Source organism: Nematolebias whitei, chromosome 9 (genome assembly GCF_014905685.2).
Source record: "Nematolebias whitei isolate Nwh7 chromosome 9, NemWhi1, whole genome shotgun sequence".
Lineage (NCBI taxonomy): Eukaryota > Metazoa > Chordata > Actinopteri > Cyprinodontiformes > Rivulidae > Nematolebias > Nematolebias whitei.
This window is the reverse complement of record NC_056506.1, coordinates 13,982,792-13,996,336: the sequence shown is the minus strand read 5'-3', so window position 1 is coordinate 13,996,336 and position 13,545 is coordinate 13,982,792. Positions and strand designations below refer to the sequence as shown.

Sequence of the window (13,545 nt, the reverse complement as noted above, 5' to 3'; positions counted from 1 at the left end):
TACAACACTCTACTACACACATTCATACAGCACTCTACTACACACATGCATACAACACACATTCATACAACACTCTACTACACACACATTCATACAACACTCTACTAAACACATTCATACAACACTCTACTACACACATTCATACAGCACTCTACTAAACACATTCATACAATACTCTACTAACCACATTCATACAACACTCAACTACACACATTCATACAGCACTCTACTACACACACATTCATACAGCACTCTACTACACACATGCATACAACACACATTCATACAACACTCTACTACACACACATTCATACAACACTCTACTAAACACATTCATACAGCACTCTACTACACACATTCATACAGCACTCTAATACACACACACATTCACACAGCACTCTACTATATCTCAACAAATATAATCTGAATCTGTAGAGAATAATCAGAGCTTTATCACATTCATACACTGTTGCAACACATCGGAGGCAATGAGGGGTTCAGTGTCTTGCTCAGAGACACTTCATGTGACTAATGGTGAAGTCAAACCCCCAGCTCTCTCATTGGAGGACGACTGCTCTAACCACTAAGCCACAGACGCCCAAAAGTGAAGGTTAGCACATTGTTTATTTGTATCCCAATCTTTTGACAAAACTATACTTTTAAGCAATTTAAAAACTAGAAAGTTTTGTTTCTACAAATAATTGGGCTGGCCAGTTTACATATATGGTGGCCATCTTGGATTTTGACCTGGCAACCCAATTCTTGATAGTGACTTTGTTATGCCACATACTAAAATAGAAGTTTGCACGCTGCTTATTTTTCAAGTTTTCATGCTCACAACATACACGGACTGATGGACGATTGGAGGATATTTCCAGTCCCCCTCCTCACTCCGCAACAGGGGACAAAGACTTCCTGCATTTGAATTGCATTAACTAATGTGCTTTTTAAAGGAGACTCTTGTGGCATGTATACAACTTCTCACCTCCACGATGGAAAACGGTGGAAGGGAGAAGAACTTTGCCACCCACAGCTCAAAGTTGAGGCCGAAGCAGTTGAAAAACGACCAGATGTAAACGAGCTCGCACGGGCCCAGCCACAAGGTGGTGATGGCAAAAGTGCAGATGGTTGCAAGGAGCTCTTTAAAGATCTTATCGTGATCCCCACCAATGTAGTCATAAACATACCTGCAAAAGTTCAACATAGACTTGAAATAACCTGCAACGCTGTCCCCTCATGAATCCCAGGAGGGTTGGTCATTTCAGTGTAAACACTCACTTGCACAGCCAGTCGTTGATGCCTCGGTCAAAGTGTCTGCAAAACAGAACATCTTTTAATTGAACGTTCTTCTGTTTTCAAAGCTCAACGGTGCAAAGTGATTTATCGACGCTGAACACAGCTAGAGTCAATCAAACGTACGTCTCGGCGAAGACGTAGAGCATGGTGATACATTTGGGAGGCTGAGGGGGGTCCAAATGGTCCAGTGTGGACACGGTGTTAATCACACCGAACATGACAGCTGCTTTTATCCAATCATACACGAGGTTGGAGTACGCCAGGCCAGCTGCAAACATGAGGAATAAAAACAGGAGATGATTGTATTTCTACTCGAGCTGCAGATAACCAACCTGAGGGTGCACTGATGAACACTGGAGTTTTATTATCAGAGCAGTTTCCAACTGCATTAATTTATTTTTATTTTATTTAACCTTTTTTATACATTTAGTCTCACTGAGCCACGAGGACTCATTTTCAAGCGAGACCTGTTTTAGACAGACGACATGTAGAGTACAGTCTACTGACCAACTTTGATAAGCTTCACTTTTTGTTTTTCTTCCAGTTTCTTCCTCTAAAAATATCCCGAGTAGTAATTAAAAGTGTGCCCCTTTTCCTGTTGTTTGCTTAAAAGTTGTAGGATTTTATTCCACTGCATTTTTATTCTTAAAACTATGTTAATACAGTATTTTAAAGCAGCAGCTCGTCTTTTAACAACAACTAGAAAACAAGAACACAAAACACCTGTCATGGCTTCTCTCCACTGTATATATCACCACAGAACATGAGGAAAGCCAATTCCATTATTTTTCAGTTTTTGTGGAAAATAATAAATGGTAAATAGACTGTACTTATACAGCACCTTTCTATCTGATCAGGATACGCCAAGCTCTTTACAACACAGTCTGTGTCCTCATTCACCCATTCATACAGCTCTATACTAGATCTATACAAAGCATAATCAGAGCTTTATCACATTCATACACTGAGGGGACACACATCAGAGGCAATGAGGGGTTCACTGTCTTGCCCAGAGACACGTCGTCATGTGACTGCTGGTGGAATCGAACCCCCAACTCAATGGAGTAGTCTACATTTTTGTAGTGGGTATACTGTGCTTAGAAACCAAAGTACACCAGTTAGTACAATGTAATCGGTAATTTATTTTGATTTTTTAAGCATACTGAACATTTCAAGATTTCTCTGATGCTTATAGTACAACAACCTTTGTAAAATATGTTAGAAAATTTATAAAACAGTATCAAAACAAAACATGTTCAAGTTGCAAGTACAGAAGTATCAGTTATACAAAAAACAGGTTGAACCAACTCAATGTGTCTATAAAATGTTCTAGATGTGTTGACAATGACGCGAGCCCTGCATGTCACGTATCATTGCCAATGATACGTGACATGCAGGGCTCGCGTCATTGGACACTTTTAAGTGGGTATACTGAAATTCCCAAGCTTTAGTGTGTATACTCCGTATATCCGAGGATCACATAGACTAGCTCCGCTTCAAGGAATCGCCAGTCATCAAAACTGTGGAACAGTTTACCTGATTATTTAAAAACTGATGAGACTTTTGAACCTTTGCTCAAGACATCTTTTTCCCTGGTGTTTGATCCATGCAGAGTCTGAGAACCAGAAGCTGATGTTTCTTGTAGTTGTGTATTTTATTGTTAACTTTCTTGTGTTTGCTGAATGGCACAGGATGCATTTTCTTGTTCTTTTGTTTGTTTTCATTTTACTTTGACTTACTTGTAAAGCACTTTGGTCAGCTTTTGTTGTTTTATGTGCTATATTTATAAATTGACATTGACATAAAAGACACCAAAATGTGATTTTTAATAGAAGACACATGCTAAAGCAGAAACATACACTAATTATTAGTCATTGTCTCACCCAGACACCAGTCAGAGAGCTTGGTGACCAGCTTCATGTCACTGGGGATGGTGAGGATGTACAGGTAGTGGAAGAAGACGTCCACCACCAGAATCACTCCCAGGTGCAACAAGGCCTTGGTGGTGATGTTCCACATCTCCCTTTCCTTTCGCGTTAACTGAGTGTTGTTTGCCTGTAGAGTATAATGTGACATCTATTATAACAAAGTTCTCAAAATAACTCTTCAAATAAAGAGACTTTAAAATGTTAAAATTTCCACATAAAATTACAGCTTTTGTTCCATATACAGTAAATATATTGTTGTCACTTAAAATGTTTTACTGGAGCTGAGTCAGATTTATTTGGATGAATTTTTTCTGGTAAACATGTTTAGAAATGATCAGATTTGTTTGAATTTAGAGACACTGCAGCAAACAAAAATAAATCTCGTATGAGGTGGTAATTTGTGTTATTTGTGCCTGACTTGTTAAAAAAAAATTTTTTTTAACATTTTCAAAATGGCAAGAATGAAGAGTTATATCTAGCAAAATATATTTTGTTTCAATCAATAAGTAATTTAAAATGAATTAAATGGAAATCCAAGACGTTGGATCAATTCAAAACATTTACACTGACCCAGCTCCTGCATGAAATAAATTAAATGTTTAACTACAAAAAAAAAAAAGTTTGTGTGGAAAATTGTTAATATTTTTTGTACAATTTCAGTTTACAGTTTCTTTTAAAAGTTTTACAAAGTGACGACCTGACACTAAAGCTCTGTCTGTTTCAGTTGAAGGAGAACATCAGAATCAGAATAAACATTATTATCACTGTACCAAAATACGGTGAGAATATGTTCGTACAGTCGTCCAAAAGATGGACAGAGTGCACGTTGCTGCTGTTACTAAGAGCACGGCCTTTTATTCTTTTTTTTTTTTTTTTAAATTTATTTATTTATTTCATTCATTTCAGTTCCATTAAAAAAAACACACAAAATACAATTTAGATAATTAAAAAAATAAACATAAAATGAAAGGAAGCAGAAGAAGAAAAAAATTCTTATCAAATCTGCTCCTTCTTTAACAGATCAATTTAACTATCAATTCAAACAAAAAGTCAATCACAATATTGCAACAACGTAGATAACTCAAACAGATTTTACATTTAAAATAATTAGACAAACAGTTGTTTATATTTTTCCAACAAAATAGTTTTTATCTTTTTCTTAAATGTAAACATTGACTTCTCCATTTTTGCATCATCCTCCAAATTATTCCATAAACCTATTCCATGTATGGTCGTAGAGCGTCCCTTCAAACTGGTTCTGTACTTAGGTTTTACAAAGATCTCTGATCCCTTTAAATTATAACCACTCGTCCTTTTTACAAAATATGTTTGAATGTTTGATGGCAGCAAACAATTATGGGCCTTAAACATAAGTAAAAGAATATTATAATCCACCAAATCATAAAACTTAAGTAATTTCAATTGACTAAACAGAACATTAGAAGGATGACAATAACTCTTTCTTGTTATAATTCTTACTGCTCTTTTTTGCAGAATAAATATAGGCCTTGTTGTGGATTTACATGCTGTACCCCAAACATTGGCACAATAAGTAAAATGTGGGACTACAATTGTATTATAAAGTAAATGTAAAGCTTCATTATTTAACAAGTCCCTTACTCTATATAATACTGCACTGGACTTTGATATTTTAGTTTTTACAAAATTTATATGTTGTTTCCATGATAGTTTATCATCAATGATTACGCCCAGAAACTTTACTTCATTTACTCTACATATTTTAATACCATCAATTTTGAAACAAAAATCCAAAGTTATCTTTTTTTTACTAAATACCATAAAATTAGTTTTATCAATATTCAATGATAACTTATTTGATTTAAACCAATCCTGTATTTTTACAAATTCCTTGTTTATCAACTCAATTAATTGTTCCATATCTTTACCCAGACAGAAAAAAGTAGTGTCATCAGCAAACAAAACACATTTGAAGATATCAGATACTTCAATTAAGTCATTTACATATAATATAAACAATTTAGGTCCAAGTATTGAACCTTGTGGTACACCACATGGAGTTCTGCACAAATTAGATTTTACTTCATCTATTTGAACAAACTGTCTTCTATCTCTCAAATAACTGCTTATCCACTGCAAAGCAGGACCTCTAATACCATAATGATTCAATTTATCAAGCAGAATGGTGTGATCGATTGTGTCAAATGCTTTTTTTAAGTCCACAAATATACTTATGCAATGTTGTTTTTGATCAACCGCTGTAGTAATTTGTTCTATCAACTCCATGAGAGCCAAAGATGTTGAACAGTTTGACCTAAAACCATATTGATTATTACTTAAAATATTATTTTTCTCAAGAAATTTATCTAATCTAGTCATAAACAATTTTTCAAGAATTTTAGAGAATTGTGGTAATAGAGATATAGGCCTATAATTACTAAATGTACATTTGTCACCATTTTTAAAAAGAGGAACTACCTTAGCAACCTTCATTCTATTATATTCTTTTAGAAAGAAAAGGGGAAAAGGCCATGAGGAGAGGACAGCGGTATTACAAAAAAGATCTTTTCACATCTTGTCCTATCAGGACATGATTTAAATCATCAAAAAACTACTAGCAAGTACATTTATAAACATTACATATGCATCTGATGACAAGACGGTGAGATTTGTCCATGAAGCACGTCCAGATGGTCTATAGTCCTGTTAAAATGTTGGTGTCAGTCAGTGCAGTTCTGATAAATGTGTGTGTGTGTGTGTGTGTGTGTGTGTGGGGGGGGGGGGGGGGGGGATAGATATAGCTTTTCCTTAGTTTACATAGTCCAGGAGAAATTCATAAGTCGGCCTGCTTCGAGGCCAACCGGGGGAGCCAGATTCAGACAAGCCACAGTTGTTGATTTTTTTTTTTTCAGGCAGACGGTTATTTCTCATCAGCCTGGAGTTCTGCTGGTACTTTTAATACAAAATGGCCAGATGTGTGGGCATTCCACTGGTCTGTGCTTATTAGTCCTTCCAAGGTTGTCCCCAACACGCTGGCAAGTCCCAACGCCACAAGTGGCCTGCGATTCTCACAAATTGCTTCCATCTCAAGTGGCCTGCGATTCTCACAAATTGCTTCCATCTTACGGTTTAGCTCGTAAATCAGCTGATTTTGAGTCCTTGAAGCACAAAACAAACCTTCACACAAGGTCGGCAGTTTTGCCATGGCTGAAACTGCTGCCGCCGTCTTCTTTAATAGCCAATAGCATGCAATAGATCCATGATGTGTGCGTCTCAGTGGGGCATGACGGTTCTCCAGGACCCTGTCGCTTTGTTGAAAACATTTTTTTCAATTGTGTTGAAAGTCCAGCTGACCAGATCCATGACAGTAGTTTACGTTACGGAAGATGTGTAAATAGGAGCTCCAATAAACAAGACAGAGACCAAAAAAGCAGGAGGAGGACGGGAGAAAGAAGAAAGGCGTCCGTCTTGCATGAGAAAGAATAAGGAAATATGAAGTAGATGAAGTAAATTTATTCCAGGGCTGGCCCAAGGCATAAGCAAACTAAGCGGCTGCTTAGGGCCCCGGGGCCACTAGGGGGCGCCTAAGATGAAGCACAGGTTTTAGGAAGTTTGTGAAGTATTGAGGAAGTGTGGGTAAAGGTTGTTTAATATTTTAAGTTCAGCTTTTGCAAATTGCATACATTTACATAGTTTTAGAAACTAATTATTCAACTTTAATTTTTTTTTTGTATGTGGTTTCAAGTAATTGTTCATTTACATTAATCAAGTATTTCCTTGATATATTTTATTTTATTTTATTTTGTCTGTTTTCGCACAATTTAATTAATGTTTATTTATCTAAGTTATTATCTGTTTGTTGATCTTGCACTAGAAATTATTTTGAACATTACTGTTGCAGTTGTTTGGAACCAAAGATGATAAACCAGATGACACTTAAAATACATTGCATACTGGTCTTTTTTTTTCTTTTCTTTTGTTACTTTTAGTACTACTAGATGATATACAGGGTACAGTAAATACATATAGGATAACGTAAACAGGGCTGTCAGAGTTGCAACAAGTTTATGTTAGGAGGGTGAATGATTTGATTATCTGACTTTTGATTGCAGTAATCCACAGTATTAGCAGAAATAGAGGGCCCCAAACCAAATTTTGTTTAGGGCCCCGGAGGCTTGGGCCGACACGGTCCTCAGCCCTCATTCTGACCTTCAGTCAAAATAACCTGAAGCTTCAGTTTTAAAGTAATTTTACTTACAGACATCTCACTCCCCTCCTACCTGAGAGCCGTCAGGGTCTTTATTCGGCTCAAAGAAACAGGCTCTGGTCACATGCTTGAAGGTGGGAATTAGAACAAAATGGACAGGAAGTCTCAAAGTTAAAGCTCCGTTGTAGGTTTTAGAAAGCTCAAATCTGAGACAATCCATGTCCCAAGAGCCAGCTTTGGAGTCAGAGTGCCAAGACCCCTGGCGTCACCCCACCTGCATGTCCCCTCCTGCAGGTGGTGGACCCACAGAAAGGTGAACCCATGTAGCTCATTTTGACTGAGCACGACCAGGCCCCATGGGTAGAGGCTCAGTCACCAGGCGCTCACCGTTGAGCCCCTCCTCCAGGCCTGGCTCCAGGGTGAGGACCCGGCAACCCACATCTGGGCAAGGGATGCTGAGCTTTTATCTGTTTTCTATCCATATGAGTGTTCTGAATCACTCTTGGTCTGGCCTGTCACCTTGGACTGATCTGTCTTGTAAGACCCTATAAGGGGCCAACGCCCCCAACAGCAACGTTCCTGGGATCATTCAGACACACAAACTCCTCCACCACAAGAAGGTGGTGATTTATGGAAGCGTTGGAAATGAGATTCTGCCTCAAGTGGACGAGTTCAAGTATTTCAGGGTTTTGTTCACTGTGAGGGAAGAATGGAGTGGAAGATCAACAGATGGATCGGAGCAGCTTCAGCTGTATTGTGGACTCTGTGTCGGTCTGTTGTGGTGAAGGGGGAGCTGAGCTGTAAGGAGAAACTCTCTGTTCATGGGCGGCCTATGTTCTACCCACACCTACAGTCATAAGCTCTGGTAGCTGGACTCTCCATGACATAAATAGCTCCTTTCACCTCCTCCACAGACTGTAATGTGTCAAACCAGCAGCTGCATGCCCTCTGTGCACCCTCACTGCTACATCTGGCACAGTTCATTTCATTCAGACTCACCAGGGCTCTAACGTTTCAACCCCCGAGTTCCCACCAGTTTTAAAACAACTCAGGATAAAACACAATATGGCTTCTGCACATCCCGAAGAGAGCCAAGGAGCAATAGAGAGGTCCCACCTGATGACTCTTTGTTACAAACTGGGTTAAAATGTAAGAAGCACCGTGCAGTCTGGAGTCCTTGTAAAAATATTTGCAGCTGGTGCAACTTGAGGTTTTGACTCTTGAGAACTCCTCAGTGACCACAATTGATAAGGAGCTCATGGGTTTCATGGGCCTTGTGGGTTGCCATAGTCGTGTCCACTGACAGCTTGTTGAAAGCCATACTGTGTTGGTGTGTGGGCAGGTAGGTTCTTGTCACTAAAACCATTCTGTGTTCGCAGATATAATTCAGAATTAATTATTCTATCAACGATGACAAGCCGTCCTGGCCCAGATACAGCAAAACAGGCCCAAAACCATGATACTACCACCACCATGTTTCACAGATACTGTTTTACTTTCTCCAAACATAACACTTTTCATTTAAACCAAAAAGTTCTGTTTTGGTCTCATCCGTCCACAAAACATTCTTCCAACAGTCTTCTGGCTTGTCCACGTGATCTTTATCAAACTGCAGACGAGCAGCCATGTTCTTGATGGAGAGCAGTGACTTCCTCCTTCAATCCTGCCATGAACACCATTGTTGTTCAGAGTTCTCCTGATGGTGGACTCATGAACAGGAACATTAATGTGAGAGAGACCTTTAGTTGTTAGAAGTTACCCTGGGGTCCTTTGTGACCTCACCAACTATTCCACATCTTGCTCATGGAGTGATCTTTGTTGGTCCACCACTCCTGGGGAGGGTAACAGTGGTCTTGAACTTCCTCCATTTGTCCACAGTCTGTCTGTGGATTGGTGGAGTCCAAACTCTTTACAGATGTTCTGTACCATTTTCCAGCCTGATGAGCATCAACAACTCTTTTTCTGAGCTCCTCAGAAATCTCTGTTGTTCCTCCATGATCCACTTCTACAAACATGTTGTGAAGATCAGACTTTGATAGATCCTGTTCTTTAAATCAAACAGGGTGTCCACTCACACCTGATCATCATTCACTGATTGAAAACACCTGACTCTAATTTCACCTTCAAATTAACTGATAATCCTAGAGGTTCACATACTTTTACCATCACAGATATGTAATATTGGATCATTTTCCTCAATAAATAAATGACCAAGTATAATATTTTATCTCATTTGTTTAACTGGGTTCTCTTGATCTACTTTTAGGACTTGTGTGAAAATCTGATGATGTTTTAGATCATATTTATGCAGAAATATAGAAAATTATAAAGACTAAACAAACTTTCAAGCAGCACTGTAAATATTCATCACAATGAAGGCAACTAAAATGGTGTTTATTCCAGAACACTTTGCTCTTGAAGTTATATTTTCTTCTGCATGTTTCTCTGCTCACTACTCTTTTCTCTTTTTGTCTTTAAATTGCCTCCACATGCGCTGAGAGAAGTGCAGGATGAAACTGATGGGGAGACTAGTGAGGGTTGTTGCAAGATTGGGTTCAAAACATTCCGCCTGAAATTTGAGTACAAAGTTACATTTTAACAAAACTGTTTCTAGGAGAAGACATGATAATCATCTGAACTGATCATGAACTTGCCACCTCGTGTTGTCTCCATTATTCTCACAGTTTTTGAATCAGACTGTAACATTCACATTCAGGACCCAGAGTGTCTATAATGACATCTACCAGAGGACAAAGATTACTTAGCTGCAACTTCTCATCATCAGAACTTTATTTAAAAACACTGCTTGAGTTTGAACCTCACCTGCACGTGATAGCGATCAAAAGTCATAATAGGTCCAAAGAAGAAGAACGGGAGGTAGAAGTTGTATTTCAGGAGGTCAGAGAAATTGTAGTTGCCGTCCTTCCTGTCGCAGTTCTCCAAAGCGAAACTCATGCAGCGCATGATGCTGAAGCCGCAGCCTCCGTAGAACAGGATGTCTTGAAGGTCGAAAGAACCCGTCACCAAGTTCTCCTACAGAGGGGTCAGTCATCACATCACAGAACACACACTTACATTTATTTTTATGTGCAGTGGTGCGTTTCTCCGTCTTCACAGAGCGAACAAATGAAGGGTGTGAAGGAAGCTCCTCACCTGCCAGGAGTTATAGGGCTCCAGCTTGATGGAGGCCAGCGTGCTCAGGCCGGCAGCAAAGCACATCCACTTCTTCTTGACCAGAGCGACGCTGTAGAGGATGATGCAGTGAGACAGAACCAGAGCTATGAAGGTCCAGCCCATCGTGACCAGAACTGCCAAACCCCCGTACAGTGCAAAGATCAGGGATCTGTGCTGTTGGTAAGAAGAGGCCAGTGTTAGAGCGATGGTCTGCAGAGACGTGCTCTTCATTTAATGCAGCAACAGGAACAACAACGTTAGAAGTTTTACAAGCATTTTAAAGTTACACCCAGCTGTACCAAACTTCAAAACAAAACTATCTGCTTAACAAACTGCAGCTCATGCATCGTCAGCCATGTGTTAGACCTTGCTATGATTACAAAGCTACCGTTAGGCTTGCACAATAATCAACACGTGTTTATATTGCTATATCCATGTAAACAATATCAGGATGACAGAACGATCAATGAACTGCAGACATATGCTGCATCCCAAATATGGTACATATATTTGGAGGAACGGTGGCTCAGCTGGAAGAGCTGTTGCCGCTCAGAAAAAAGGTTGCTGGATCAAATCCCAGCCGGGGGCCTTTCAGGGTGGAGTTTGCATGTTCTCTCTGTGCTGCGTGGGTTTTCTCCAGGTACTCCAGCTTCCTGCCACAGACCAAACATGTGTGTGGGAGGTAACTAAATTGTTTCTAGGTGTGAGGGAGAGAGTGAATGGTTGTCTCGTTTGTCTCTATGTGTCCCTGTGATGGACTGGAGACCTGTCCAAGTGTCCCTGTGATGGACTAGAGACCTGTCCAGGTGTCCCTGTGATGGACTGGAGACCTGTCCAGGTGTCCCTGTGATGGACTGGAGACCTGTCCAGGTGTCCCTGTGATGGACTGGACACAACCTGCCTCTCACACAGCAACTGCTGGACATGAGATGTGACCCGGAAAGGAAGAAGCGGTTTAAGATGGTGGATGGATGTTTTCCTAATATGGTGCAGCCCCTGCTTCTTCCTTTTCAGCTTGCGGGGGTCACTGGTGCCCATGTCCAGCCGTCACTGTGCGAGAGGTGGGGGACACTCTGGACAGGTCTCAAGTCCATCACAGGGACACATAGAGACAAATGAGACAAACAACCGTTCACTCTCTGACTCACACCTCAGTCTAACATGCATGTTTTTGGTCTGTGGGAGGAAACTGGAGTACCCAGAGAAAACCAACGCATGAATGGAGAGAACATTCAAACTCCATGTTGAAAGGCCTCCTGCTGGGATTTGACTCAATAACCTGCTCGCTGAGAGGTGGCAGCTTTACCAACTGATCCACCGTGCCGCCCCAGCCCCTTCTTATTATGACAATTGTTTTTTTGTCAAATATATAAAGTAGAGGTGTTTTACATTTAACAGATTTTATTTATTTATTTAAGCCAGAGCTGATGGGTTCATTAATATAGCGTCATTTGAATGTCATACCAATCCCAAGTTAAAGTTTGTGTTTATCCACAAGAGCAACACACACGTGCATACAGCACGTGCACAATAAGCTGTAGAATATATACATGCAGTGATCAACCCTCCACACGTTCACAGCAACTCCTTTCCTCTAAGACGCACACCTTCGGTGCTGCCACGGTAAATATCTTGGCAAATATCACGTGACCACCGAGAGCAAAGAGGATGTGATTGCGGAAGGTAGAGAACCACATCGCCCACTCGAAGTCTGCGACATCCTGCAACAAAAAAACTCATAAACATTAGGAATGCATCACACCATTTGTTTATGAATATAAATTATATTTCATAAATATAATTACCATTTTCCTGCCAAAGTAATGCCATCCTGGTTTCACGTTTTCTTTAAACGCCCTTCTGTTTACGTTCTCTAAGTAAGAGAGATAACGGGATAATTATAGGGACAGTACGATTAATAAGCATTTCAAATTATGACTAAATGTTCTACAGCTACAACGTTAGCTGTAATTCAGGCTTCAGGCAGCTTTAGCTTGTTCGCTGCTGTCTTTTAAAAGCTCCACATGTTCAGTTTTGTGTAAATGGTCCATTTTGCTCATTTGATGCTGTCCAACATTACACAACACGCCTGCTGCACAGCTTTCTGAATCATAAACTCATAATCTTACTAAGGAAATTAGCTTCTTGTGCAGCTTGAACAAAATGCAAAACAAAAAAGAAATCATCGCAAGAGCAGTGCTGAGACAACAGCGATCGACGTGCACCCCCACAGCTCCCACAGCGTTGCCTCATTTCACTGATGGCTGTGAGAAAAGACTTTAAATGTGAGGGCCGGTCAGGGAAAGGCTCTTACTGCTGGGAAGGCAGCCAAACCTTTACTAGCAGTATACAGCACTACGGTGGCAGGCAGACATGGACTTTTAAACGAGCCTCGGACAGGAGACTTTAAGAGACAGAGAGTTTTCAGTCAGAAAACAACAACAGACTCTGTGAGGCCCATCTGACAGCTCGGGGTCAAACAGTACCAGACACCAGATCTCATGGCTTCTTAAAGCGTGTCAGAGTCTGAATTATGTCTAAAGGCCAACATTAAACACGGTTAGTATTCAATGAACAGACTCAGGTTCAGTTTATTATTCGTTCATGTCATACGAGGCACTGATGCAACGTATGTGACAGAATTAGGGTCTAATTACTGAACTTGATTGAATTCCTTGGAGAAGATGATCTTTTTTAATCTGCAGAATGAACTAAATAATTTCACATTGAGCAGGGTATAATGAAAACTCCCTTTTTGAACCTGACACAATTTTTTTACAGACTTTTCAGCCATTTTCACTGCAATCTGTTGCAACATCTTGACAAGCTCCCAATTATTGGGACTTCAGGATGCTGAACTCTCTGCCTCCCCTCCCTCTTGTACCGCCTTAACACACAAAACTTTCACACGTTTCCACACAACACAAAAACTTTTAACACTGAACTCTGCATCATTAAAAA

General features: G+C 40.0%; 1 protein-coding gene across 1 annotated transcript in view; it reads right to left on the bottom strand.

Moving 5' to 3' along the window:
* Positions 1–13,545, bottom strand: part of hhatla (hedgehog acyltransferase like, a) — an 18,161-nt gene that overhangs the window by 2,414 nt on the left and 2,202 nt on the right. Inside the window, exons 3-10 of the mRNA XM_037681484.1 lie at positions 12,390–12,457; positions 12,192–12,305; positions 10,564–10,758; positions 10,234–10,443; positions 3,180–3,351; positions 1,420–1,564; positions 1,279–1,314; positions 986–1,187 (exon numbers count right to left, since the gene is read on the bottom strand). Of these exons, the coding sequence (XP_037537412.1) occupies positions 986–1,187; positions 1,279–1,314; positions 1,420–1,564; positions 3,180–3,351; positions 10,234–10,443; positions 10,564–10,758; positions 12,192–12,305; positions 12,390–12,457 (1,142 nt within the window). The remainder of the gene's footprint in view (positions 1–985; positions 1,188–1,278; positions 1,315–1,419; positions 1,565–3,179; positions 3,352–10,233; positions 10,444–10,563; positions 10,759–12,191; positions 12,306–12,389; positions 12,458–13,545) is intronic.